The 24,450-nt window shown below is 46.6% G+C and overlaps 1 protein-coding gene across 2 annotated transcripts in view; it reads right to left on the bottom strand.

Moving 5' to 3' along the window:
- GALNT1 (polypeptide N-acetylgalactosaminyltransferase 1) overlaps window positions 1-24,450 on the bottom strand; it is a 96,941-nt gene that overhangs the window by 60,027 nt on the left and 12,464 nt on the right. For both annotated transcript variants that reach the window (XM_063300319.1, XM_063300320.1), the window contains exons 2-3: window positions 21,701-21,925; window positions 10,095-10,269 (exon numbers count right to left, since the gene is read on the bottom strand). In XM_063300319.1, the coding sequence (XP_063156389.1) occupies window positions 10,095-10,269; window positions 21,701-21,839 (314 nt within the window). In that variant the 5' untranslated portion in view covers window positions 21,840-21,925. The remainder of the gene's footprint in view (window positions 1-10,094; window positions 10,270-21,700; window positions 21,926-24,450) is intronic.

Genomic DNA, 24,450 nt, shown 5'->3' with positions numbered 1-24,450 from the left:
TGAGTTGTCCCACAATGCAACTCTGAGGAAGCTGTTTGTTGCCACTCCCACTTCCTCTCACTCTCTTTCCCCTTCTTCCACCCAGGGAGAAGCAAGCATGCTGCTCTGCTCTCCATTCATCAGGGCCATGTGCTCAGGCCTTGATGGTGAATTCTGCCCCTTTCTTCCACACAGCTCTTGGCAGCTGTAGAGCTGAGGGTTTAGGGCAAACTAAGTATTTAGAAAGAACAGAAGAACAAAGGAACGTCATCTTTTCCAAGATGGATGTTACCGAAGCAACAATAAAGTTAGTAAGAAATTCTTTTACTTATCTTAACCTAATCTGTCTAAGAGTGTGATTCTTTATGCTTGGGAGGGCTGAGTATGTAAGATCAATAACCTGTGTTTCTCTGATGTGCTCACCCAAATTCTCCAGGGATAAAAATCTCCTGGTTTGAGTTTAAAAATCATCAGATTGTAAGGCAGTACACTGGCCATCTTTGTCTAGGCAAAAGGATTTAAAAATCACTTCAAAAAGAAAAAATTCTTTACTTTATGCTTAAGGTTTTTTCTTTTTGTGTAAAATAACCCCTCAGTAGCTAGACTGAGTATTCTCTCAAAAACAAAACAAGCCCAAAAGAAAATTTCTCTTTCTGAGAAAGACTGGGCCCATAACCTGATGAAGCCAATTTAGTGGCCTGATAGAACCACTGAAATGGAGCAGAGCTTATGACACAGCTGAGAAGCTGGCACAGAAAAAGAAAATTATCTTAGATAGCTTCAATGAGCATGTCAGAGAAACACAGGTTATTGATCTTACATACTCAGCCCTCCCAAGCATAAAGAATCACATGCTTAGACAGATTAGGTTAAGTAAAAGAATTTCTTACTGACTTTATTGTTGCTTCGGTAACATCCATCTTGGTGGAAAAGATGGCGTTCCTTTGTTCTTCTGTTCTTTCTAAATACTTAGTTTGCCCTAAACTCTCAGCCCTACAGCTGCCAAGAGCTGTGTGGAAGAAAGGGGCAGAATTCACCATCAAGGCCTGAGCACATGGCCCTGATGAATGGAGAGCAGAGCAGCATGCTTGCTTCTCCCTGGGTGGAAGAAGGGGAAAGAGAGTGAGAGGAAGTGGGAGTGGCAACAAACAGCTTCCTCAGAGTTGCATTGTGGGACAACTCAATTTACATGCTAATTCACATGCTAATGAGGCATGCTGGATTTGCCAGGACTTCCAAGATTAGGAACAATAATGAAATCTCAAATAATTTTGTACGTCTAACTCAAGGTAACAGGATACTAAGTTTCCCACTAAGCAATAGACCCTTCTGGTCTAACCAATAGCCAAACAGCACCTCATCAGCCATTTACTCTACATTAGTGTCTCCCATCTGGCTCTCTTCTTTTCTCGGGGTACATTTATATATGTAATTACTGATGTGAAGGCCCACAAAAAAACCTTGTCTGTTTGATTGTTTAAGTGGTTTAAAATAGGCAAGTTTTTTTCAATGACTTTAAAGTCCTGAAACAAATAAAAAATGTTTAAGGTAAAATCTGTATTGAAACTTCCCCAAAATGTTCTCCAGAACCTATGTAACAGAAAGCTTTTATTATACAATAGGCATTTCTACTGTGACAGGGTACTCCCATTTTCACTAAAAAAGCAGAAAGGATTCACAGCCTTCTTTGTTTAAGAGCTTTCTTGTTCATTTTTTTGAAGAAATTGGTGTTCAGCCTGAAATGGCTTCAAAAGATTGGGTATGTAATTAAGTACTGGGCAGCAAGCTATTTATTCTTGCAGAGATTATGAGGTAAGAGGATTGATTGATTATAAGGATATGGATATGACAGGGAATGGAATAGTGTGTGCAACAATGGAATAATAGTCTGAGGAGAGGACAGCGCAGTCCCTAAGTGAAAACCTACAGGACAGATATTTAACTACAGCTCATGAAATAGGAATAATGGGCCAGGGATCAGAATGACAGCCACGGGAATTACAGATGGGCCAAGGACTGGAAGGATAATTTCTGGCTGCACAGCAAAAGATTACTATTTCATTTACTTTACACAAATCAACTGCCTTGAATTCTTCCACATGTGTCATTTTATAATAGCTAAAGGGCAAAACAAAGTCTGCTCTCTACTAAGTAGCTGATTGGCTGCCTTACTATTTTCATCCTAGTTGGTTGGGATGGGAGATGCAATTTGAATGGACAGGTGTCATGCACTGCCTACCGCAGAGTAAAACACAGACGCTGATTCCTAGGAGAGCAGGTTCTGGTTTATTTCATACGTAGTGTCAGTTGCGAAAAAAGCTGAGAGTGAGAGGAGCGCGCCGGTGCGGGGTTTAAATACCCCGCGCCGGTCAGCGCCCCCTCACCCTGGGTTACGTCATCCCCCCTTTGTCCTGCATGCTGTCTTGCCGGTAGGTGAAGGGTTGCGAGGCCCCAGCTGGTGCCCCGGGATCGCCCATCATCGGTTTCCTCATTCAGCCGGTGATTGCTGTCAGCTGGGCGATCTCCGTTGCGCTTGTGCTAACAGCTTGGGTGTGCCTCGCGATCCGCTTAGCCTTTGTCTTTTCTTCTTTCTCCTTTGTAAGCTGATGGCTGCTTCCTCCGGCTAGAGTCTGTGGCTGTTGTTGTGCGTGCTATGCTTATCTTGAGCCTCTTCCTCTGCTTCCTCGTTATTGTCATGTGTGCCGTTGTGCTGATGTCTTCAGCTCAACGGCACTCATGACATACTGCCCCCTGTCCGAATAGTGCCCCCCCCCCGGCCTTCCGGTTTTCTACCAGGAGAGCTGTCAAAAATTTTTATTTATTTATTTATTTATTTTTAAATTTCCCGCCGGAGTGTTTTCGCCCCTCCCTTTGTTCCGCCCTCTACCTCGTGTCCATCTAGGTTGTGTTCCCAGTGCGCATGCCCCGACCACACCCTGGGCGTGCGCATGCTCCGGCCACACCGTTTGTTTGGCTCAGTTCGGCGAGGAGAGAGGCGTGGCTGGTCGGGTGCTTTTCAGCTCCAGGTAGGGCCCTTATCTTTTTTCCAAGTGCGTCGTCTTTGTTATGTGTGCATCCTGGGCGTTGCCTCCAGGCATGCACAGGTGACCAATGTCACTCCCTCATGGGCCCGGGGCGGGGGGAGGGTGAGTCCCGGGGGGAGGGAGGTCTACCCAAGTCGCGGGCTTGGGGGGCCCTTTCCCCTGGGGGCGCGGTTGGCGGGGGGGGCCCGCGGGGAAAAGGGTGTTCAGGGGCCGGTTCGGCTTGTCGCCCCTTTGGCTTGTCGGGGTACGTCCGGTGGAATGCCCGGGTCAGGTCTGGCGCCTTGACGTGTTGCGCCGCCACCCATTCTGGGTGGGGGAAGTGTTTCCACCTTACTAAATAGTGTAATATTCCCTGTTGACGGCGAGAGTCGAGTATGTCTCTTACTTCGAAATGTTGGCCGTCGATCATCACTGGGGAGGGCAGTGGCGTGCTCGGGTGCCATCGAGAGGTGGTTGCAGGTTTCAGGAGGCTGGTGTGAAATACCGGGTGGAGTCTCCGTAGATTGTGCGGCAGGTCCAGGCGTATTGCCACCGGGTTCACTATCTGGGTTACTCGCAGCGGCCCGATATACTTAGGCCCCAGTTTTTTCGAGGGTTGAGGTGACTTCAGGAATTTGGTGGATAGGTAGACCATATCCCCTGCCTGGAACGTCGGTTTCTGGCGCCGGTGCTTGTCGGCCTGCTCTTTGTAGGCCGCCTGTGCTTCCTTCAGCGCTGCCGTGATTATTGGCCACAATTCCGCAATCTTCCGTCCCCAGTCACTAGCATTCACTTGGGGTCCCGGGGGTTGCGGTAGCTCCGGTATGGGGACAAAGTCGCGCCCCGAGACTACTTCGAACGGGGTTTTCCCCGTGCTCGTGTGGACGGCGTTATTATATGCGACTTCCGTAAACGGGAGCAGTTCGACCCAGTCGTCTTGGTGGTAGTTTGTGTATGAGCGTATGAATTGTTCTAGGGTGGCATTGAGGACCTCTGTGGCTCCGTCCGTCTGGGGGTGCCAGGCAGTGGATAGGGCTTGTTGGGTCCCCGTCAGCTTTAGGAAGGCCCGCCAGAATTTCGAAGTGAATTGTGTGCCCCTGTCGGTCACCACGCGTGCGGGACATCCGTGTAACCTGTACACGTGTATCAGGAAGAGTTTGGCTAGTTGTTGGGCGGACGGGACCGATGAGCAGGGGATGAAGTGGGCTTGTTTCGAAAAGTAGTCTATCACCACCCAAATGGCCGTTTTCTTCTGGCTGGGTGGGAGATCTACTATGAAATCCATGGAGATTTCCTCCCATGGGCGGGAGGGCTCCGCCACCTTTTGTAAAAGTCCCGGGGGCTTACCTGGTGCCCGTTTGGCCCTGGCGCATGTCGGGCAGGACGCTACATAGGCTTTCACGTCCCATCTCAGCGCGGGCCACCAGAATTGGCGTCGTGTGAGGTGCAGGGTCTTCAGGAACCCGAAATGTCCCGCTTGCTTGGCATCGTGGGATCTGCGCAAGATCGCCTGGCGTTGCGAGTCGGACATATATTCTGCCTTCCCCCCATGCCAGGTCCTGTGCCATCGTCACCTTGTCGGGGTTTGCTAGGAGCCAAGGGTCGGTTTTGAGGGCGGCAGTGAGGTCTGCGCGTATCCCCCCTGGCAGTTGCGGTTGGCGCCGTCTGGTTACTGGTTGCCCCACCGTCGGTTGTGCCGTGGGGTTGGGTTGCCTCCGAGCGCCGCTCCGGGTGGTCACCGCCATCCCCAGCTGGGAAGCGGATAGGACCGTCCCGATCATGTCTGGGGCGGGCTCCTCGTCTTGGGGCAGTCGGGAGAGGGCGTCAGCTAGGAAGTTCTTTTTGCCCGGCATGAACTTCAGCTGAAAGTTGAAACGGCTGAAGAATTGGGCCCATCTGACCTGTTTTGGGCTGAGGCGTCTGGGCGTTCGGAGGGCCTCGAGGTTCCGGTGGTCTGTCCAGACCTCGAATGGTTGGGTGGCTCCTTCCAGTAGGTGCCTCCATGTTTCCAACGCCGATTTCACCGCGAAGGCTTCCTTCTCCCAGACGTGCCAGCGCCTTTCTGTCTCAGAGAATTTCCTCGACAGGTAGGCGCATGGTTTCAGGACTCCTGTGGGGTCCTTTTGGAGTAGGATGGCCCCCAGGGAGAAGTCCGAGGCGTCGGCTTGGACCACGAACGGCCGTTCTGGGTCCGGGTGCGCGAGGATTGGCTCGTGGTGAACAGCGCTTTCAGCCTGTTGAATGCGGTTTGGCACGCGGGAGTCCAATTTAGTACTGTGCCCGGGTTCTTGGCGCGTCGTGTGTCCCCCACCCCTTTAGTCTTGAGGAGGTCTGTTAGGGGGAGGGCTATCTCCGCGAACCCCCATGCGAATGACCTGTAAAAATTCGCGAAGCCGAGGAAGCTCTGGAGTTGGCGCCTGTTACGGGGGCGTTCCCAGTTCACCACTGCCTCGACTTTTGCGGGGTCCATCTCTATGCCTTCTCCGGAGATTCGGTACCCCAGGTAGTCTAGGCGTGCTTTATGGAATTCGCACTTTGAGGGTTTGGCATAGAGTTTCGCCCGTTTTAGCTTGTCGAGGACTTGTCTGACTAGGGTCACGTGTTCCTCGTGCGTTTTGGAGTAGATGAGGACGTCGTCTATGTAGACCAGGACCCCTTTGAACAGGTGCTCATGCAGCACCTCATTGATGAGCTGCATGAATACCCCCGGGGCCCCTGCTAGTCCGAATGGCAGCACTTTATATTGAAAGGCGCCTAGGGGGCAGTTGAACGTCGTTTTCCATTCGTCCCCCTCCCTGATTCGGATCCGGTAGTACGCCTCGTGAAGGTCCAGCTTGGAGAATACTCTGCCCGTGGACAGGTGGGTGAGCATGTCTTTCACGAGGGGTAAGGGGTATTTATTGGATAGGGAAGCTGCATTGAGGCCCCGGTAGTCGGTGCAGAGCCGTAGGGTGCCGTCCTTTTTCTCTCGGAATAGGACGGGCGCTCCGACCGGTGAGCATGCCGGCTCTATGAATCCCCTCTCTAGGTTTTTGTCGATGAACTCCCGAAGGGTTGCCATCTCCTTCGGGGTCATCGAGTAAATCTTCGGCCTAGGTAAGGGGACATCGGGCAGCAGGTCAATCCTGCAGTCCGTCTTGCGGTGGGGGGGTAGTTGATCAGCTTCCACCTCTCCGAAGACCTCTGAGAAGTCAGCGTATTGCTCCGGTAGGTCTTCTGGTGTGGTTGTGTTGTCCTGGGTTGCCGCCTCTGCTCGTCCCACCGTGGGGTTGGTCCTGCCCGCCGGAACTGGCGCCCGGTACTCGCCGTCGTTGAATCGGAAGGTGCGGGTCGCCCAGTCGATGCGCGGGTTGTTTGTTGCGAGCCATGGTATCCCCAAGACTACGATGGGCCGTCCTATGTGGGTTACCACGAACGATGTTCGTTCGGTGTGGGTACCCATTTGTAGGGTGACCGGCTCGGTCTGCATTGTGGCTGGTGTCCCTCCCGCTGTTGAGCCGTCCAGCTGGTGAAATGCCAGCGGCGTGGGGAGGGGGAGGCAGCATAGGGCGAGTTTTGCGACTATGTCGGGGTGGATCAGGTTTTTTGAGCACCCCGAGTCCACTAGTGCCGCGGCCGTGGTGGCTCCGTTGCCCCCAGAGAGCTTGATTGCCGCCATTATTACGGAGCTTTCGCCGCTCTGTCGAAGTGATCCTCGCCTCTGTCCCACCACCTGCCTCGCGGTGCGTTTTAAGGCAGGCGGGGAGCGTTTCCCGCCGGCTGGTCTGGGTCTACGGCGTCCTCTCCCCCCCAGTGAGCGTCCCAGCCTTCGTCCGGTGTCGCTGTGGCTCCGGTCATTCGGCGGTGGGGGGGTGGCGGCGGGTTAGTTGGTTTGAGGCTAGGTTTCAGTGCGGGTTTAGGAGCGCTCGCTGGGGTTCGGCTGGAGAAGCAATCTGCCGTTTTGTGCCCCATTTTCCCACACCTCCTGCAGGGCCCGCGAGTAAATTTCTTCCTTGGATATGTGGGACCGGCCGTCCCCACGTGTGGCGCGGGTACCTTTGGGTAGGTGTTGGTTTTGTCTTCCGTCGTTGCCATTAGGAAGGTGCGGTGCGCGTGCTCTGCTTTCCCCGCGAGGTGGATCCAGCCGTGCAGTCTCCGGATCGTCCCGGTAGAGAGCCCATTGAAGTACTTCGCGGTTGAGCCCCCTTTTAAACATTTCTAGCAGGGTGGTCTCGGACCAGTCGTTGATCTTCCCTGCTAGGGCTTTAAATTCGAGGGCGTAGTCTGGGACAGTGCGTGCGCCCTGTTTGAGGCTTTGGAGTGCGCTTTTAGCCCTCTCTTTGGCTAGTGGGTCCTCAAAGTAGCGCTTCATCTCAGTAATGAAAGCATGGAAGTCCGAGAGGGCGGGGGAGTTGGACTCGTACATTTGGACGTACCAGTCCGCCGCCCGGTCTTGTAGTTTGATCGCCACGGCTGCGATCTTGTCCGCTTCGGAGTTAAAGGAGTGTCCGTGCCGCCCCATGAACTCCCTGGCGTTCGTAATGAAGAACGACAGTTTCGCGGGGTTCCCGTCGAAGATGAGGAAGTCCTTTGGGGCCCGGGCGTTGTGTGAGTCCCCTCCTCTCGCTTCCCGACTCCTGGCTTCGTCCGCTTGGGCCGCTTGTTGATCAGCATTTGGCCCATGGGGGTGCGACGACCCGCTCGGGGTGTGGGCCTGCACGGGAACGTCGTTGGGTGGCGCCGGGGACATCAGCGATTGCAGCATGGTCCTGAGGTCCTGTAGCTGGGCCTCCATGGCTGCGTCTGGCTTGAGCTTCCCCGTCCAAAATCCGCGCCGCAGCTGGGGTCGGGTCTATCGGTGTGTCCGCCGGGTTGAGCCGCTGGTGGGGTTCAGGCAGTCCCGTCCGCTGGTCCGCTTCCTCCGTTTGGGAGTGCGTCGGCTGGGTTGCCTCTCCGTCCTCCACCGTGCTTGCCGCAGTTGGGCTGACACTCCGCGCCCGTGGCTGGGGTGCGATGTGGGGCGGGGGGGTCTCCGCTGGTCTCGGGAGGTATGTTGCTCCCTCCCGTGGCCGGGTCGCCTCCGCCGCCGTCTCCCTCTGGGGTTGGAGCTGAGGCTCGGGGTGGGCCGGGCGGGTGTCCGTGGCTCCTGGGGTCCGCGGTGCCTCTGGCCTCGATCGGTCCTCCTCCGCTTCTTGCCGTGCGGTTCGCCCGCTTTGGCCGCGACGCGTCGGCCTCATCGCTCGTGGTCTTCTCGCCGTCTATTCCTCCCGCGGCTCGTTGTCCGGTGGGGCTCGGCGAGGCTGAGTTTGTGACTCTCAGCTTTATGTCATGCACTGCCTACCGCAGAGTAAAACACAGACGCTGATTCCTAGGAGAGCAGGTTCTGGTTTATTTCATACGTAGTGTCAGTTGCGAAAAAAGCTGAGAGTGAGAGGAGCGCGCCGGTGCGGGGTTTAAATACCCCGCGCCGGTCAGCGCCCCCTCACCCTGGGTTACGTCATCCCCCCTTTGTCCTGCATGCTGTCTTGCCGGTAGGTGAAGGGTTGCGAGGCCCCAGCTGGTGCCCCGGGATCGCCCATCATCGGTTTCCTCATTCAGCCGGTGATTGCTGTCAGCTGGGCGATCTCCGTTGTGCTTGTGCTATCAGCTTGGGTGTGCCTCGCGATCCGCTTAGCCTTTGTCTTTTCTTCTTTCTCCTTTGTGAGCTGATGGCTGCTTCCTCCGGCTAGAGTCTGTGGCTGTTGTTGTGCGTGCTATGCTTATCTTGAGCCCCTTCCTCTGCTTCCTCGTTATTGTCATGTGTGCCGTTGTGCTGATGTCTTCAGCTCAACGGCACTCATGACAACAGGGAAAATGCTTTCTCCTACCTCTGGCAAAGTTGTGAGATTCATCACACATAAAAGTTACTACCTTTATGCAATTATTTCAACCAAATTCTAGGATGTAATTCCAGGATCACTAAGATGAATTATAATTAATTATCATTAATAACTATTAATAATTAGTATTGTTATAAATTAATAATTACTTATTAATCATCAATACCTTTAACATGTCCTTAGTTTTGGCTTACTCTTTTATGGCTAAACTAAGCAGTAATTTAGTAGCACATTCTATATCTATGCTATAAAGACAAAATTAAAACATATAATTTTGTTTTAATGCAATGCTGATTGTTTCTTATGCTTTCAACATTAACATTTTGCCTGCCACTTCTCTGAAAGAGCAAAATGATGGAATGATACATTCCTTAGAATTCACAAGCTTAAAGCTTCATTTAAAAGAAAAATTAAAAACATGTTAGACTAAATTCAGTTAAGCTTGAATATTGTAATGATTAATGGACTTGGACAGGAAAACTCAGGTTATCACTCAATCACTAGTCTCATGGGGTGACTGGGTTAATAATTCTTTCTCATCCCAGGCTATGTCACCAGTTAGCTAATGTTGAGATAAAATGTGGGAGATGACTCACATTTTGTGAGTCAAAATGTGCCTCAAGCTCCCTCACAAAAAAGCAGAATATAGATGAGGAAGAGAAGGATGAAGAAGAATACTGTAACAATATTCAAATAATAACCACCAAGACTATATCCAAATTGTGAATTCCCCTAGGCAGGACAAAAATCTTAGAGCATTTTTTTCTTTTGTTTCAAAATTTAGGGAAATTTTACAGCTTTGGTCCCATTTTGCAATACACTAGGAACTTTATTAAGCAAATTGATTCAGACTCAAAAACTACAATGTATGGTAACTGTTAAAGCACCTATTCTTTTCAGCAACAGGACAAACAAACACAGAAATTTCCTTTGTCACCTTTTAGTTACAGACTCCTTACCTGAATATTAAAAGGAACACAATTATTTGATACACACTGTAGACATGTCCATGGATGACATACTCCACTTTTTATAAGACATTAAAAAGGGCTAACTATTGTTAAATCTCCACAGATTCCAAGAAGTGATAGTTTCTAGTTTAACATTGCTAAGTATTCACTTATTCAAAGGCTTAAATAAAATCTTCCAATACAGTTTCAAAACAGTGACCAAATAAAAACTAAGTCTAGTTCATTCCAAACAACAAATTTCAAAATACAATAAATACACTTACCCTTCTAATCTGACATCAGGTAAAGACCTGTTGAGTGCAATAATTTCACTGGCCATTAAATTAAACTGGTTGATTTTAAACATTTCCTTCATTTTCTCTTGGTCTTCTTTAGGAATGACAACAGGCTTCCCCATTTCTCCTGGGCCTTCATGAGGTTTTTGTACCAATTCTGGAACTAATAAAAATATTTTCATAACTGAACAATTTAAAAGGGACCACAGTATCTCTACTTAGTGTACTATAATGCTATAGCCTTCATAAATATTGAATGCAGAGACAGTCAACATTGAGGAAAAGAAAGCTATGTGACATAAACCACTGAAACTGGATAAAGGTATTTTGGAAAAAAATGCAAACATTAATTCCTCATAGTAGCCATATAAAGAGGCTGCACATTTGTAACTGTGGTTCTTTGAAGGGTCATCTGTTAATTGCACATATAGAGTAGATGATGTAACTGACCAGAATGTCATTTGAGAATATTCTAGAACTGAATATAGTTGGTGAAAAATATGCTCTTGGGTTCAATTCCACGTCTTTTTTGTTCTGAAAACTACAATGGCTTTGCCACACACCTCTCACAACCTGCTCGGAGTTGACAAAAAGGTGTGGCTTGCTAGAGTCAGTGTTGCAGAGTGGACAGACTTGTACACCAGATTACCCAAAACTGGCTGAGCCTGGTGACCTCAAAATCTAAAGCCGTTGCAATGCGGAAAAGCTGCTCCATGAAAAGACAATTTACTTCAAAGCCCCATCTCCCCATCCACACCCAGGACTCAGTTAACAACAAAGACTCTAAAGAAAAAAGGCCAGTTGGACAGAAGAAGTATTGTTTGAACTCAGTTATAGTCTACAGCATCTGAGTGTAAGTAATTGCTATCGAGATCCAGAGAAATCATTAATTATCTTGCATCAGTGAAAGGTCTATGGCAGAGATAAGAAAGGTGACCCAGAAGATGGTTGAACTGGACCAGAACCAAAAGAAGCATCAAGTGAGAGCCAACTGGCAGCCAGCACTCTAGTAATGGAAAGTGTTGACGGTGAAGCTAGTGCTGAGATCCCAAATAGGAAAAAAGATGGCCGTAACTTTCTAAGCAATAGAAAAGTGAGATAGTGTAAGCCCCTATGCTTCTTGAAACCTAAGTAAACTTTTAAAAGTTTAAAAACTATCAATCTCTGCTAACAAAATAAATACAGATTTCCTAACCCTCATACCTTCTGAATTCCCATCATCCCTGACCAACGGCTACTCTAATAGGAGTCGACATTCAACATATCTGGAGAGTACTAATATTTGGGAAGACTAAACTATGAAAAGGGAATTTTAAAACTGCAATTAAGTTTTAAACCTAAGATTGTCTTTTCAGGAAAACAGAAATTAATAAAGGTAAACTACACACCTTCAGTAAAGGATCGTTATCTTGTCATGGCGCTTGAGCTTGAGCACCTCAGTGACGCCATGAGCTAAACCATGAAGGGCCACCCAAGACAGGAAGGTCATGACAGAGAGGTCAGACTAAATGCGATCCCTGGGGAAGGTAATGGCAACCCACCCCAGTATTCTTGCCGTGAAAACTAAATGGATCAGTACAACCAGAGATCTGTCAGTATACCACCGGGAGATGAGACTTACAGGTCGGAAAATGGTCAAAATGCTACTGGGGAGAAACAGAGGATGAGTTCAACTAACCCCAGACGTGATGACGCAGCTAGCTCAAAGCTGAAAGGACGGCTAGCAGCCGACGGTGCAGGTGGTGAACGGCAAATGCGATGTTCTAAGGCTCAACACACCATTCAAACCTGGAATGTAAGATCTATGAGCCAGGGCAAATTGGATGTGGTTATTGGTGAGATGTCAAGATTAAAGATAGACACTTTGGGCATCAGTGAACTGAAATGGACTGGAACGGGCCACTTCACATCAGATGACCACCAGATCTACTACTGTGGACAAGAGGACCACAGAAGAAATGGAGTAGCCTTCATAATTAATAGGAAAGTGGCTAAAGCAGTGCTTGGATACAATCCAAAAAATGATAGAATGATCTCAGTTCAAATTCAGGGCAAGCCATCTAACATCACAGTGATCTAAATATACGCCCCAACCACAGATGCTGAAGAAGCTGAAGTAGAGCAGTTCTATGAGGATCTGCAGCACCTACTGGACAATATGCCTAAAAGAGACGTTATTTTCATCACAGGAGACTGGAATGCTAAGGTGGGCAGTCAAATGACACCTGGAATTACAGGTAAGCATGGCCTGGGAGAACAAAACAAAGCAGGATATAGGCTGATGGAATTTTGTCAAGACAACTCACTCTGCATAACAAACACTCTCTTCCAACAACCTAAGAGACGGGTTTGTACGTGGACTTCCCAAGATGGACAACACCGAAATCAGATTGACTACATCCTTTGCAGCCAAAGGTGGCGAACATCTATACAGTTCGTAAAAACAAGACCTGGAGCTGAGTGTAGTTCAGATCACGAACTTCTTATTGCACAATTTAGGATCAGACTAAAGAGATTAGGGAAGACCCACAGATCAGCTAGATATGAGCTCACTAATATTCCTAAGGAATATGCAGTGGAAATGACGAGTAGATTTAAGGGACTGGACTTAGTAGATAGGGTCCCGGAAGAACTATGGACAGAAGTTCGCAACATTGTTCAGGAGGCGGCAACAAAATACATCCCAAAGAAAGAGAAAACCAAGAAGGCAAAATGGCTGTCTGCTGAGACACTAGAAGTAGCTCAAGAAAGAAGGAAAGCAAAAGGCAACAGTGATAGGGGGAGATACGCCCAATTAAATGCAACATTCCAGAGGTTAGCCAGAAGAGATAAGGAATTATTTTTAAACAAGCAATGCCCGGAAGTGGAAGAAGACAATAGAATACGAAGGACAAGAGACCTCTTCCAGAAAATTAGAAACATCGGAGGTAAATTCCAGGCAAAAACCAGTATGATCAAAAACAAAGATGGCAAGGACCTAACAGAAGAAGAACAGATCAAGAAAAGGTGGCAAGAAGGAATTACAGGTAATTCGGAAGACCTGTATACGAAGGATAACAATATCGGGATAGCTTTGACAGTGTGGTCAGTGAGCTAGAGCCAGATATCCTGAAGAGTGAGGTTGAATGGGCCTTAAGAAGCATTGCTAATAACAAGGCAGCAGGAGACGACAGTATCCCAGATGAACTCTTTAAAATCTTGCAAGATGATGCTGTCAAGGTAATGCATGCTATATGCCAGCAAATTTGGAAAACACAAGAATGGCCATCAGACTGGAAAAAATCAACTTATATCCCCATACCAAAAAAGGGAAACACTAAAGAATGTTCAAACTATCAAACAGTGGCACTCATTTCACATGCCAGTAAGGTAATGCTCAAGATCCTGCAAGGTAGACTTCAGCAATTCATGGAGCGAGAATTGCCAGATGCACAAGCTGGGTTTAGAAAAGGCAGAGGAACTAGGGACCAAATTGCCAATATCCGCTGGATAATGGAAAAAGCCAGGGAGTTTCAGAAAAACATCTATTTCTGTTTTATTGACTATTCTAAAGCCTTTGACTATGTGGATCATAACAAATTGTGGAAAGTTCTTAGTGATATGGGGATACCAAGTCACTTTGTCTGCCTCCTGAGGAATCTGTATATCGACCAAGTAGCAACAGTAAGAACAGACCACGGAACAACAGACTGGTTTAAGATTGGGAAAGGAGTACGGCAGGGTTGTATACTCTCACCCTACCTATTCAACTTGTACGCAGAACACATCATGCGACATGCTGGGCTTGAGGAATCCAAGGCTGGGGTTAAAATCGCTGGAAGAAACATTAACAATCTCAGATATGCAGATGGTACCATTTTGATGGCTGAAAGCGAAGAGGAACTGAGGAGCCTTATGATGAAGGTGAAAGAAGAAAGTGCAAAAGCTGCCTTGCAGCTAAACCTCAAAAAAACCAAGATTATGGCAACCAGCTTGATTGATAACTGGCAAATAGAGGGAGAAAGCGTAGAGGCAGTGAATGACTTTGTATTTCTAGGTGCAAAGATTACTGCAGATGCTGACTGCAGTCAGGAAATCAGAAGACGTTTAATCCTTGGGAGAAGAGCAATGACAAATCTCAATAAAATAGTTAAGAGCAGAGACATCACACTGACAACAAAGGTCCGCATAGTTAAAGCAATGGTGTTCCCGGTAGTAACATATGGCTGCGAGAGCTGGACCATAAGGAAGGCTGAGCGAAGGAAGATCGATGCTTTTGAACTGTGGTGTTAGAGGAAAATTCGGAGTCTCTTGGTGTCATGTTCACCATTTCAATGTGCATTGTACATCGTAACGTTTCGCATGTCAAACTAAGTTGCTGATGCGTGTTCTGTCTAGGAGAGGGCTGTGAACTCCTTCTGCTGGGTTTGTTATCTGTGTTCAGGGAAATGGAATGTGTTTGGGTTATCTACTGTGTTCAAGGTTTTCTTCCCAGGACATCAGCAGAACTCGTTACCAGCACCTGAGGTTGGGGAATTTGAAACAGTTGGGCGAGGGGAGGGATTACGTTTGTACCAAGGGTTTTTAGTTTGTATTTGGCACGCTTTTGCTCATTCTCAGCTTTCTCTGTATTTGCATACTATTCTTTAATAAACCAGATATTCTTAAGCTCCTGCTTCTGAGTCTGAGTCTGTTAGGATAGGCAATCATTACATAAAGCTGAGAATCCCAAATTTTTACCGTTAGCCTCTTTCCAGATTTGATCTGTGAGGTAGTGGAGCTAGCGATGACAGAACCTAAATCCAAGACCGGTGGAAGTGGCGAAACAAGTGAGGTGGTGCCAGATTCCACAGTTAGAAGAACAGAGAGGAACTCTACCCCAGAGCTATGTGAGGACCAGGAGGGTTCAAGTTCCGGCTCGGAGGGAGAGGAGGCTGGAGAAGGAAGGGCATCCGAAACCACCAGAGAGTCGCCAGGTGAGCTAATCACCTGGGATGAGGCGCAGGCACCCCTACCAGGGACGTCCAGGATGTCCTGGAAGCAGCGATACCCATTATCCCAAATAGTTGTAAGGATACAGGGGAGGCAGGTGGACGAACGAGGGAAGGAGGACTCTCAAACCCCTGAAAGACTAAGGGTTATGGAGGCGAAGCTGGAGTCGATGGAGTATATGTTCAAGAAATGGTCAATAGCATGGGGGCCCCAGGTGAGGAGCGAAGGGGAATCAAGCACTAGGTATTCCTCTCCTTCTCCCCCCCCCCCCCGCGGCGCCACCGCTGGAGAGAGGCAGGAGACGGCACAGGGCAGAGGCGAGACCTCCCAGAGTTCGGCTCACAAAATCCCCACCTCGAGATCGGAGATCCCCAGCAAGCAGGGGTGCGAGTGGGTGACCAGATGTGGGACAGGGGCCGCCTGGAGCGGGAGTGAAAGACTTTGGCGTCTAATTTGCCGGGGATCCAACTAAGTTGTCATTCTTCCTCACCAATGCAAAGAGTTATATGGATGAATTTGGGCCGTATTTCCGTTCAGAAAGAGCCAAAGTGAATGCCATTGCCAACAAGTTGAAAGGGAGAGCAGCTGACTGGTATGTTCAGTTATGTGAGGGCGAAGCTCCTGAGCTGGAGGAGTTCGAAGAATTCCTGTGGGCATTGAAGTTGCACTTTGTAGACCCCTTAGCCAAGGAAAGAGCAAAAAGAGCTTTAAAGGAGCTCAGCCAGGGGCAGCGGTCAGTAGCAGACTATGCCCTGGAGTTTAAGGCTTTGGCTGGGAAGATTGAGGACTGGTCCCAATCTACATTAATAGACCGGTTCAAAGAGGGTCTGAATATGGAGGTCCTGAGGTGGGCGTTGGGAAGAGACGACCCAGACACCCTGTATGAATGGATACAGCTGGCCGGGAAGGCTGAGCATGCCCAAGAGACCTTTTCACAGGCAAAGAGGGCGGCGAGGCAAGCGGCGATCGTCAAGGGACCTCGAACTGCTGCAGTGGCTGTGAAGCCCGGGTATCGAGCCTGGGAGGAGGAGAGAGAGCGGCGTTATGCCAAAGGCCAGTGCCTCCGGTGTGGGAAGGAGGGGCACAGGGCGGCTGCTTGCCCCAAAGCCAAGGCAGTGGAGCGGTCGGGAAAAACGGCAAGCAAATCGCCATTGTTGACCAGGAAAATGACGGCAGCCAAGGGGGAGACCGAGGTTGAGGAGGTACCCTATTTCAGGGGAGAGGAGGAAAGCGATCCTAAAGAGCTGGCGGGAAACGCCAGCCACCTGCTCTGAAAAGCGCCTGTGGGCAGGTGGTGGAGGATGGGCGCGAAGATGTCTTGGTGAGTGCTGTCCCACGCTGAATGTGAAGGTAAAGTTGGGATCCCGCACGAAGACTGTTGAGGTTTGGGCGCTGATTGACTCGGGGTGCTCAAGGTGCTTAATGCAACCAGACATGGTTGCTGCTTTGGACCTACCCAGCTTTCCCCTTCAGCAACCCATGGTTTTCACCCAATTGGATGGTTCAGAAGCGGGGGGGGGGGACCAGTGACCCATTTCACAGGAACGGTGGCGTTGCAAATAGGTAGCCACCGTGAGGGGATGCAGTTTGTTGTGGCACCTGTAGGTCATCCCTTAGTCATCCTAGGGATTCCATGGTTGGTTCAAAGGAACCCCTACATAAACTGGGAGCACAGGACTCTAACTTTTTCAGATGGGTTTTACCAAGCCCCTACCGCGGACCAAGTTCCTGGTGCTGCGGTGGGGGGGGCTGCGGCGGCCACCCCAAGTTTCGCGGGGACCCCTCTGGAGGGATTGCTGGATAGATACCAGGAGTTTGCTGATGTGTTTGGGGGGATGGAAGCGGACCAGCTCCCTCATCGAAAAACTGACTGCGATAGAGCTGGTCCCCAACGCTCAACTGCCCAAGCCGAAGATTTATGCAATGACTCAGAAAGAGCTTGAGGCGCTCAGGGACTTTGTAGATAAAAACTTGGCCAGGGGATTTATCGAACCAGCGAATTCTCCAGTTGGAGCCCCTGTCCTGTTCCGGGACAAAAAGGATGGCACGTTAAGACTCTGTACAGATTACCGCGGGTTAAATGCAGTCTCAATATCAAACAAGTACCCTCTGCCGTTAATCAAAGACATGTTAGCCCATCTGTCAAAGGGCAAAATTTTCTCCAAGTTGGATTTGCGGGAAGCCTATTTCCACATCCGCATTCAGGAGGGGGATGAGTGGAAGACTGCTTTTAATTGTTCATTGGGTTCCTTTCAGTACAAAGTCCTGCCTTTTGGGTTGGCGGGAGCACCCAGGGTGTTTATGCAATTAATTAATGAAATGTTACATGACCATTTGTTTAAAGGGGTATTGGTGTATCTGGATGATGTTTTGATTTACACGGAGACTGAAGAAGAGCATGAACGCCTCATTAGGCAGGTGCTCAACAAGCTTAGGAGTGCAAAACTGTATGCCAAACTGTCCAAATGTGAGTTTCACAAAACTCGACTTGACTATTTGGGGTATAGGATTTCTGACAAGGGAATTGAGATGGACCCTGTAAAAATTCAAGCGATATTGGGGTGGGAATGCCCACGCACTAGAAGGCAATTACAAAGTTTCCTCAGATTTAGCAACTATTACCGCCAGTTCATCCAGGGGTTCGCTGAAATTGCCTTGCCCCTTACTGATTTGTTATGGACAAAGGGGTTGGGGGACACACACAAGGTGAAGAACCCGGGGGCAGTACTAAATTGGACACCGGAATGCCAGGCAGCTTTCGAAAAACTTAAAAGCCTTTTCACTGCTGAACCCATTTTGCAGCACCCAGATCCCACGTGACCCTTTGTGGTTCAAGTGGATGCTTCTGATTTTTTCAATTGAGGCGCTTTTGCTGCAAAAAGATTCTGACAATCACTTGAAGCCTTGTGCTTATTTGTCAAGGAAATTTTCTGAGACCGAAAGGAGGTGGCATGTTTGAGAGGAGGAGGCTTTTGCAGTGAAGGCAGCTTTGGAGGCATGGCGCCACCTCTTAGAGGGGGCTAAATGTCCTTTTGAGGTGTGGACTGACCATAAAAATTTAGAAGCACTCCACATCCCCCGGAGGCTCAGTCCCAAACAGATTCGTTGGGCTCAATTTTTTAGTCGTTTCGATTTCCAGCTGAAGTTTATTCCAGGTAAGAAAAACTTCCTTGCTGATGCTCTCTCTAGGTTGCCCCAAGATTCTGTTCATGTAACTGAGATTGTAGGTACTGTGTGGACGGAGCCACAGCTGGGTCTACAGGCTGTGACATGCAGCCAAACCAGGGCACAGCTGCCTCAGACCCCAGTTGTACCAGCAGGGAGGAGGACACAGATTCCCTCTCAATTGCAACAAGAGTTTCTCCAAGCACTGAAATCTGATACTTGGTTGCAGGCGAACAGAGACGTTTCATTTGACAGTGGGTTAGCTTGGAAGCAAAATCGCCTCTATGTGCCTGAACAGTTACGGGCTGAAATTCTGACCCGTTCTCATAATGATTAGGTGGCTGGGCATTTTGGGTTTGTGAAAACGTTGCACCTGGTTAGGCGCCAGTTTTGGTAGCCCACTCTGAGGTGTGATGTAAAAGACTATGTGGCTTCCTGCACTGTGTGTGCCATGTCAAAACGAAAAGGAGGAAAAAAGCAAGGGCTCCTGCAGCCAGTGGCGAGCCCATCCCGCCCATGGGAGGAGATTTCTATGGATTTTATTGTTGACCTTCCCCCCAGCCAGAAGACGACAGTAATTTGGGTAGTAAAGGATTATTTTTCCAAGCAAGCCCATTTCATTCCACGTGCCTCTATCCCTTCTGCCCCACAGTTGGCACACCTTTTTCTAATTCACATCTATAGGCTCCACGGGAGCCCCGCCCGCTTGGTCACGGACCGCGGGACACAGTTTGCTTCCCAATTTTGGAAATCATTTTTGAAATTGGTGGGCACCAAGCAGGCATTGTCCACTGCGTTGCATCCTGAGACTGACGGATCTACAGAGGTTTTAAATTCGACCCTTGAGCAATTTTTAAGGGCATTTATAAATTACCAACAGGACAATTGGGTTGATTTGCTCCCTTTTGCTGAAGTGGCTTACAACAATGCTGTCCATCAGAGCACTGGGCACACCCCTTTTCGTGTAGTTTCGGGATGGGACTTTGTGCCCATCCCTGAGTTGCCACAACCTTCTACCCAGCCCTGTTCTGCTTCTGACTGGGCGGCTCAACTGGCTGACTCGTGGCCGGTAATTCAGCAGGCTTTGGCTGATGCCCAGTCTGCTTACAAATTGCAAGCTGACAAGCGCAGAGATGTTCAGCCTGATTTTAAAGTTGGCGATCAGGTCTACCTGTCCACCAAGTTCATAAAGTCCATGCAACCAGCACAGAAATTGGCGCCAAAATTTGTTGGACCTTCCCCCATTATTGGCATTGTGAATCTGGTCACTTTTAAATTGAATTTGCCTCATAATCTGAAACGTTTGCATTCTGTTTTTCATTGCAGCTTGCTCAAGCCGGTCAGCCATTCTTCCCAGTGGCGTGCCCAGCCTCCCTCACCTGCTCCGATCATGATTGACGGGCAGCAGCATTTTGAAGTGAAAGAAGTACTTGATTCTCGCAGGCTCCGTGGCACACTTCAGTACCTTATCCGCTGGAAGCATTTCACGCACCCTGAATGGGTGGCGGCTCGCAACGTTAACGCTCCTGTTTTAGTTAGACGCTTTCATTTAGCTTACCCTTTGAAGCCTGCTCCTTGATATTTTAACTTTGTTTTGGGGGGGCGGTATGTCATGTTCACCGTTTCAATGTGCATTGTACATCGTAACGTTTCGCATGTCAAACTAAGTTGCTGATGCGTGTTCTGTCTAGGAGGGGGCTGTGAACTCCTTCTGCTGGGTTTGTTATCAGGGGAATGGAATGTGTTTGGGTTATCTACTGTGTTCAAGGTTTTCTTCCCAGGACATCAGCAGAACTCGTTACCAGCACCTGGGGTTGGGGAATTTGAAACGGTTGGGCAAGGGGAGTGATTACGTTTGTACCGAGGGTTTTTAGTTTGTATTTGGCACGCTTTTGCTCATTCTCAGCTTTCTCTGTATTTGCATACTATTCTTTAATAAACCAGATATTCTTAAGCTCCTGCTTCTGAGTCTGTTAGGATAGGCAATCATTACACTTGGACTGGAAGAAGATCAAACCAGTCCATACTCCAGGAAATAAAGCCAGACTGCTCACTTGAGGGAATGACAGTAAAGGCAAAACTGAAATACTTTGGCTACATAATGAGAAGACAGGACACCCTGGAGAAGATGATGATGCTAGGGAAAGTGAAAGGCAAAAGGAAGAGGGGCTGACCAAGGGCAAGATGGATAGATGATATTCTAGAAGTGATGGACTCATCCTTGGGGGAGCTGGGGATGGTGACGACCGACAGGAAGCTCTGGCGTGGGCTGATCCATGAAGTCATGAAGAGTCGGAAGTGACTAAACGAACAAACAACAAAAAAACTGCACACATCTGTTAGTGTTTGAATTGAACATTGTAATACCCTCCCAAAAGCTGCTCAGCTGGCATTGCCCCTACTAAATACCAGATGCCAATCCTAGATTTTTTATTTAGCCGAGCTCTTATACAACAATAAATTATAAAAATCTCATGTTTGCGCTGAAGCTGTTCTCCAGTATATCAAAAATTGTGACAGAACTTCCCAGACACCCGTTTCCCCATCACAGTATAGTAAAAATTTTGGCAAGCAGTTAGGCATCTTTTGAGCATGAGCACTGAAACAAGAGAACAACAATTAAAATTAAGTCACAACAGCCTCCAGTAAATATTTTAGCTTCTCAGTGCTTAAATCATCCACCATTACTGGGAAGACAAAGGGGAAAAAAGGGAAGAAATTGCTTTCTTTCCATTTGGCTTCCCACTTCAGCATCCACAAGTAAAAACCTCACTGGCTGTTATTGGCAAATAGCTTGAATCGTACATTCATCAACAACTAGCTAGCTTGCTTGCTTGTTTATTAATTAATTAATTAATTAATTAAATTTATGTCACTGCCCATCTCCCCCAATGGGGGACTGAGCGGTTTACAATAAAATAACACTAAAAACATAGCCATCTAAATTACCATTAAGATATAAATAAAAATTGTTCAGAATACTGTTTAAATTTCCATTTTTCCTTAACTTAAAAGCTAAAATTCAAACTAAAATTGTCTCTGCAAAGCTCATTTTTTTCCTCCCCTTCCTCAAGCACCAGAAAGACATACAGTAACAGATCCACTGCAGCAAAGCAGCAGTCTCTGACAGCTTTGCAACAAATTACAGCCTGTATTAAAAAATCTACTTCTACATATCCAAGCCTGTTTTTCATTTCTTAAACAACTGCCATGCATGCTAAATTGCTTTCGAAAAAAAATGAAATTAAGTTTGTGATACAATATGGTTGGGGGAGATTTACCTCAGAGTTATTCTAGTCTAAATCACTTTTAATGAAAGCAAATGTGCTTTTCTCTTATCAGTTCAATCATCTTACATTAATATTTCATCTGAAGGCAAATTCAATCTGAATCACTGTCCATCCAAGCTTCTTTTTTTTCCCCTGGACCCTGAAAGCTGTAACTAAGATAATACTTACCATCTCCTGGTGGAAGTCCCCGCTCTTTTTTTTCATCACATTTGTTGCATTCACTGAAGTAAAGTAACAAAAACATATCCAAAAGGACCCAAACCAATGAAGTGGCAAGGACCACCTTGCAATATGCAAATTTCCTCATGGCACTTTTAACTTTAATATATATTTCTTTTTATATTTGATTTAATGGCACTTCTTTGATTCCACATTTGCCATCATATTCTGCATCTATGGGAAAAAATATTAATGGATTGAAAGAATTAAACATTATACTCAAAATACAAGATGAATTAAAATGTCTCCAATTTTTACATATTACAGAAAAATCCTTTGACAATGGGAACTGCTTGAAGTACAGGCACTCCAGTCTTACTGTGAATGTGAACTTTAATCAACATGACAAGGCCATTCTCAATATTAATAACTACTCAAAGTAAAATGAACTGTAACTTCATAGTGAAATTCAATGATTAAAATGTGATTTTGGACTTCCAGGGAAGAAATGGCGGACTGAAGATGGCTCCACAAAAAGTGGAGCTGATGCATGTGGCAGAATGAAGAGCCAATGAGTAGACCGGCTCTTCAATAATTCTTCTCTGGACAAGGAGAGGACTTGAGATTGCCCACAAATGCTCCAGACATTTGCTCCTCACAGGGAGACCACAAGATAGCGGTCTCCAGCGGGTTTAAAGCTCTGGGAGTTGAGGGAATAACCATCTTGCTCAAACCACAGTCGGCGCCTTTGAAAGGACACTAAGTTCGCATACTTCACTTTCAGAAATCACTTGCAGAAATTGCTTGTTAACTGCTTTTCAGTTATTAGGAAACTTTGGATGAACAAGTTTTACAGCACAGCGCTGGGTGTTTCCTTCAATCCTTAGTGAAGTAAGTTTTAACTACAAGGTTTATTTTCTGTTCAATCGTGTCTGATTCTCGGAGACTGCCTGTACAAGTCCCTGCAGTTTTCTTGGCAAGGTTTTTCATAAGTGGTTTGCCATTGCCTCCTTCCTAGGGCTGAGAGAGAATGACTGGCCCAAGGCTACCCGGCTGGCTTTGTGCCAAAGGAAGGACTAGAACTCACAGTCTCCCAGCTTCTAGCCTGATGCCTTAACCGCTACACCAAACTGGTTCTCTAAACTACAAGTTCAAGAACTTAAAAAAAATGGGAGGGGGGAATAAACAGCAAAAGGGTGATTAAAATCAAAATTTTAAACAGACTAAGGGTCCAGATAAATTTGAAATAAGATTTTGGAATTAATTATAAAGAATCCTTCCCATGGGAAAATGCTTTTGCTTTGAATTATAAATAAATAAATAAATAAATAAATAAATAAATAAATAAATAAGACTTTAAAAATTGGACACTAGAGGGAAGTAGAGGGAACTAAAGATTACAATTAAAGGAGAAGAACACTCAAACTCCACTTACTATTACAGAATGAAGCAAAATATTTTAACATTGGACATAGCAATGGACCCAGAAGTTAATTGTAAGAGTGTCTGCCTCTATAGATAGACTGTGTTTAAAGGATGTTATGGAAGAGGAACAAGTTCTACCTGACAAGATCGAGACTGATTTGAAAATGGATTTTAAAATGATAGGCTACAAGAAAAAGATGTTACACTGGACATACAAAGGAAACCGGCTGATGTCTTAATAATTAAAAGGGATATACAATTAACAAACCAAGAGAGTGACCTGGATAATTTTCTTATATTGGATTTACAAAAGAGGCTTGTTAAAGTTTTGAAGAATTTTGTGAGATGGGACAAAGAAAAAAAATGAAAAGAGATCAAGTTCTACAACACTACTGAAGGGACTAACGATCAAGATTGTTATAAGTAAAAGGAAGGAATATAAAGTTGATTTATTTGATCAAGGCTAAAATAAATATGTTGATATCTCTGGTAACCCTTAATGGACATCTGCTGACATTAGGACTGAAATGAGAAGGATTTATGGATTTGTTTATCGATAAGAGATGGGATATGGGAAGAAGAAATCATTTGTTGTATTTTAAGAGAAGGTGGTAAGTTACTAAAATTGTTTATATTTGTGATGAAGGGGAAAGTCACTTCTTTATATATTTTTTCTTTACTGTATTCTCATTTTTTCTTTTCTCTATTTTTTCTCTTTTTTTCTTTTTTCTTTCTTTTCTGCACCTTTTCTTTTTTCTTTTTCTTTTTCTTTTTTAATTTTTTTAATTTTATATTAGTTTTTATTGTTGTAATTGTAATTTTAATAAAATTAATATAAAAATATGTTCTCATAAATCCACAATTATTCAGTGAATGGAAGCCCTAATTTATAGATCAGAAATAATTTACTTGTTTTTATATGCTGTAAATAAGGAAAAATGAGATGTTTCCAAATGTAGCTAAATTTTAATCAGTATGGCCAGCAACATTTAGAGTCAAAAATTGCCCACTCTTGTTACACACATGTACTGTCATTACACCTTTTAAAGAGGAAAAAAGACAAACAAGAACAGAAAAAGGAGACAAAACAGAACAAAAAAAAAGACATAATGAATGCACAAGAACCTTACAAACTTCATGAAACTGAATAAAATTGAATATGTTAGAGAAGAATTTTCAGTATAGCATTAGTTTATATTACATTACATTACACTTACATAACATTACATAGTTAATGACATAGGGCCTAGTTATCTAAAGGACCATCTACCGTGGCTTCTCCCTGACCTACTCAGGCAACGTTAGCATGCTCTGGGTCCAATCTATTAATCAGT

Source organism: Candoia aspera, chromosome 4, assembly GCF_035149785.1.
Source record: "Candoia aspera isolate rCanAsp1 chromosome 4, rCanAsp1.hap2, whole genome shotgun sequence".
NCBI lineage: Eukaryota > Metazoa > Chordata > Lepidosauria > Squamata > Boidae > Candoia > Candoia aspera.
This window is presented reverse-complemented; position numbering and strand designations above follow the sequence as displayed.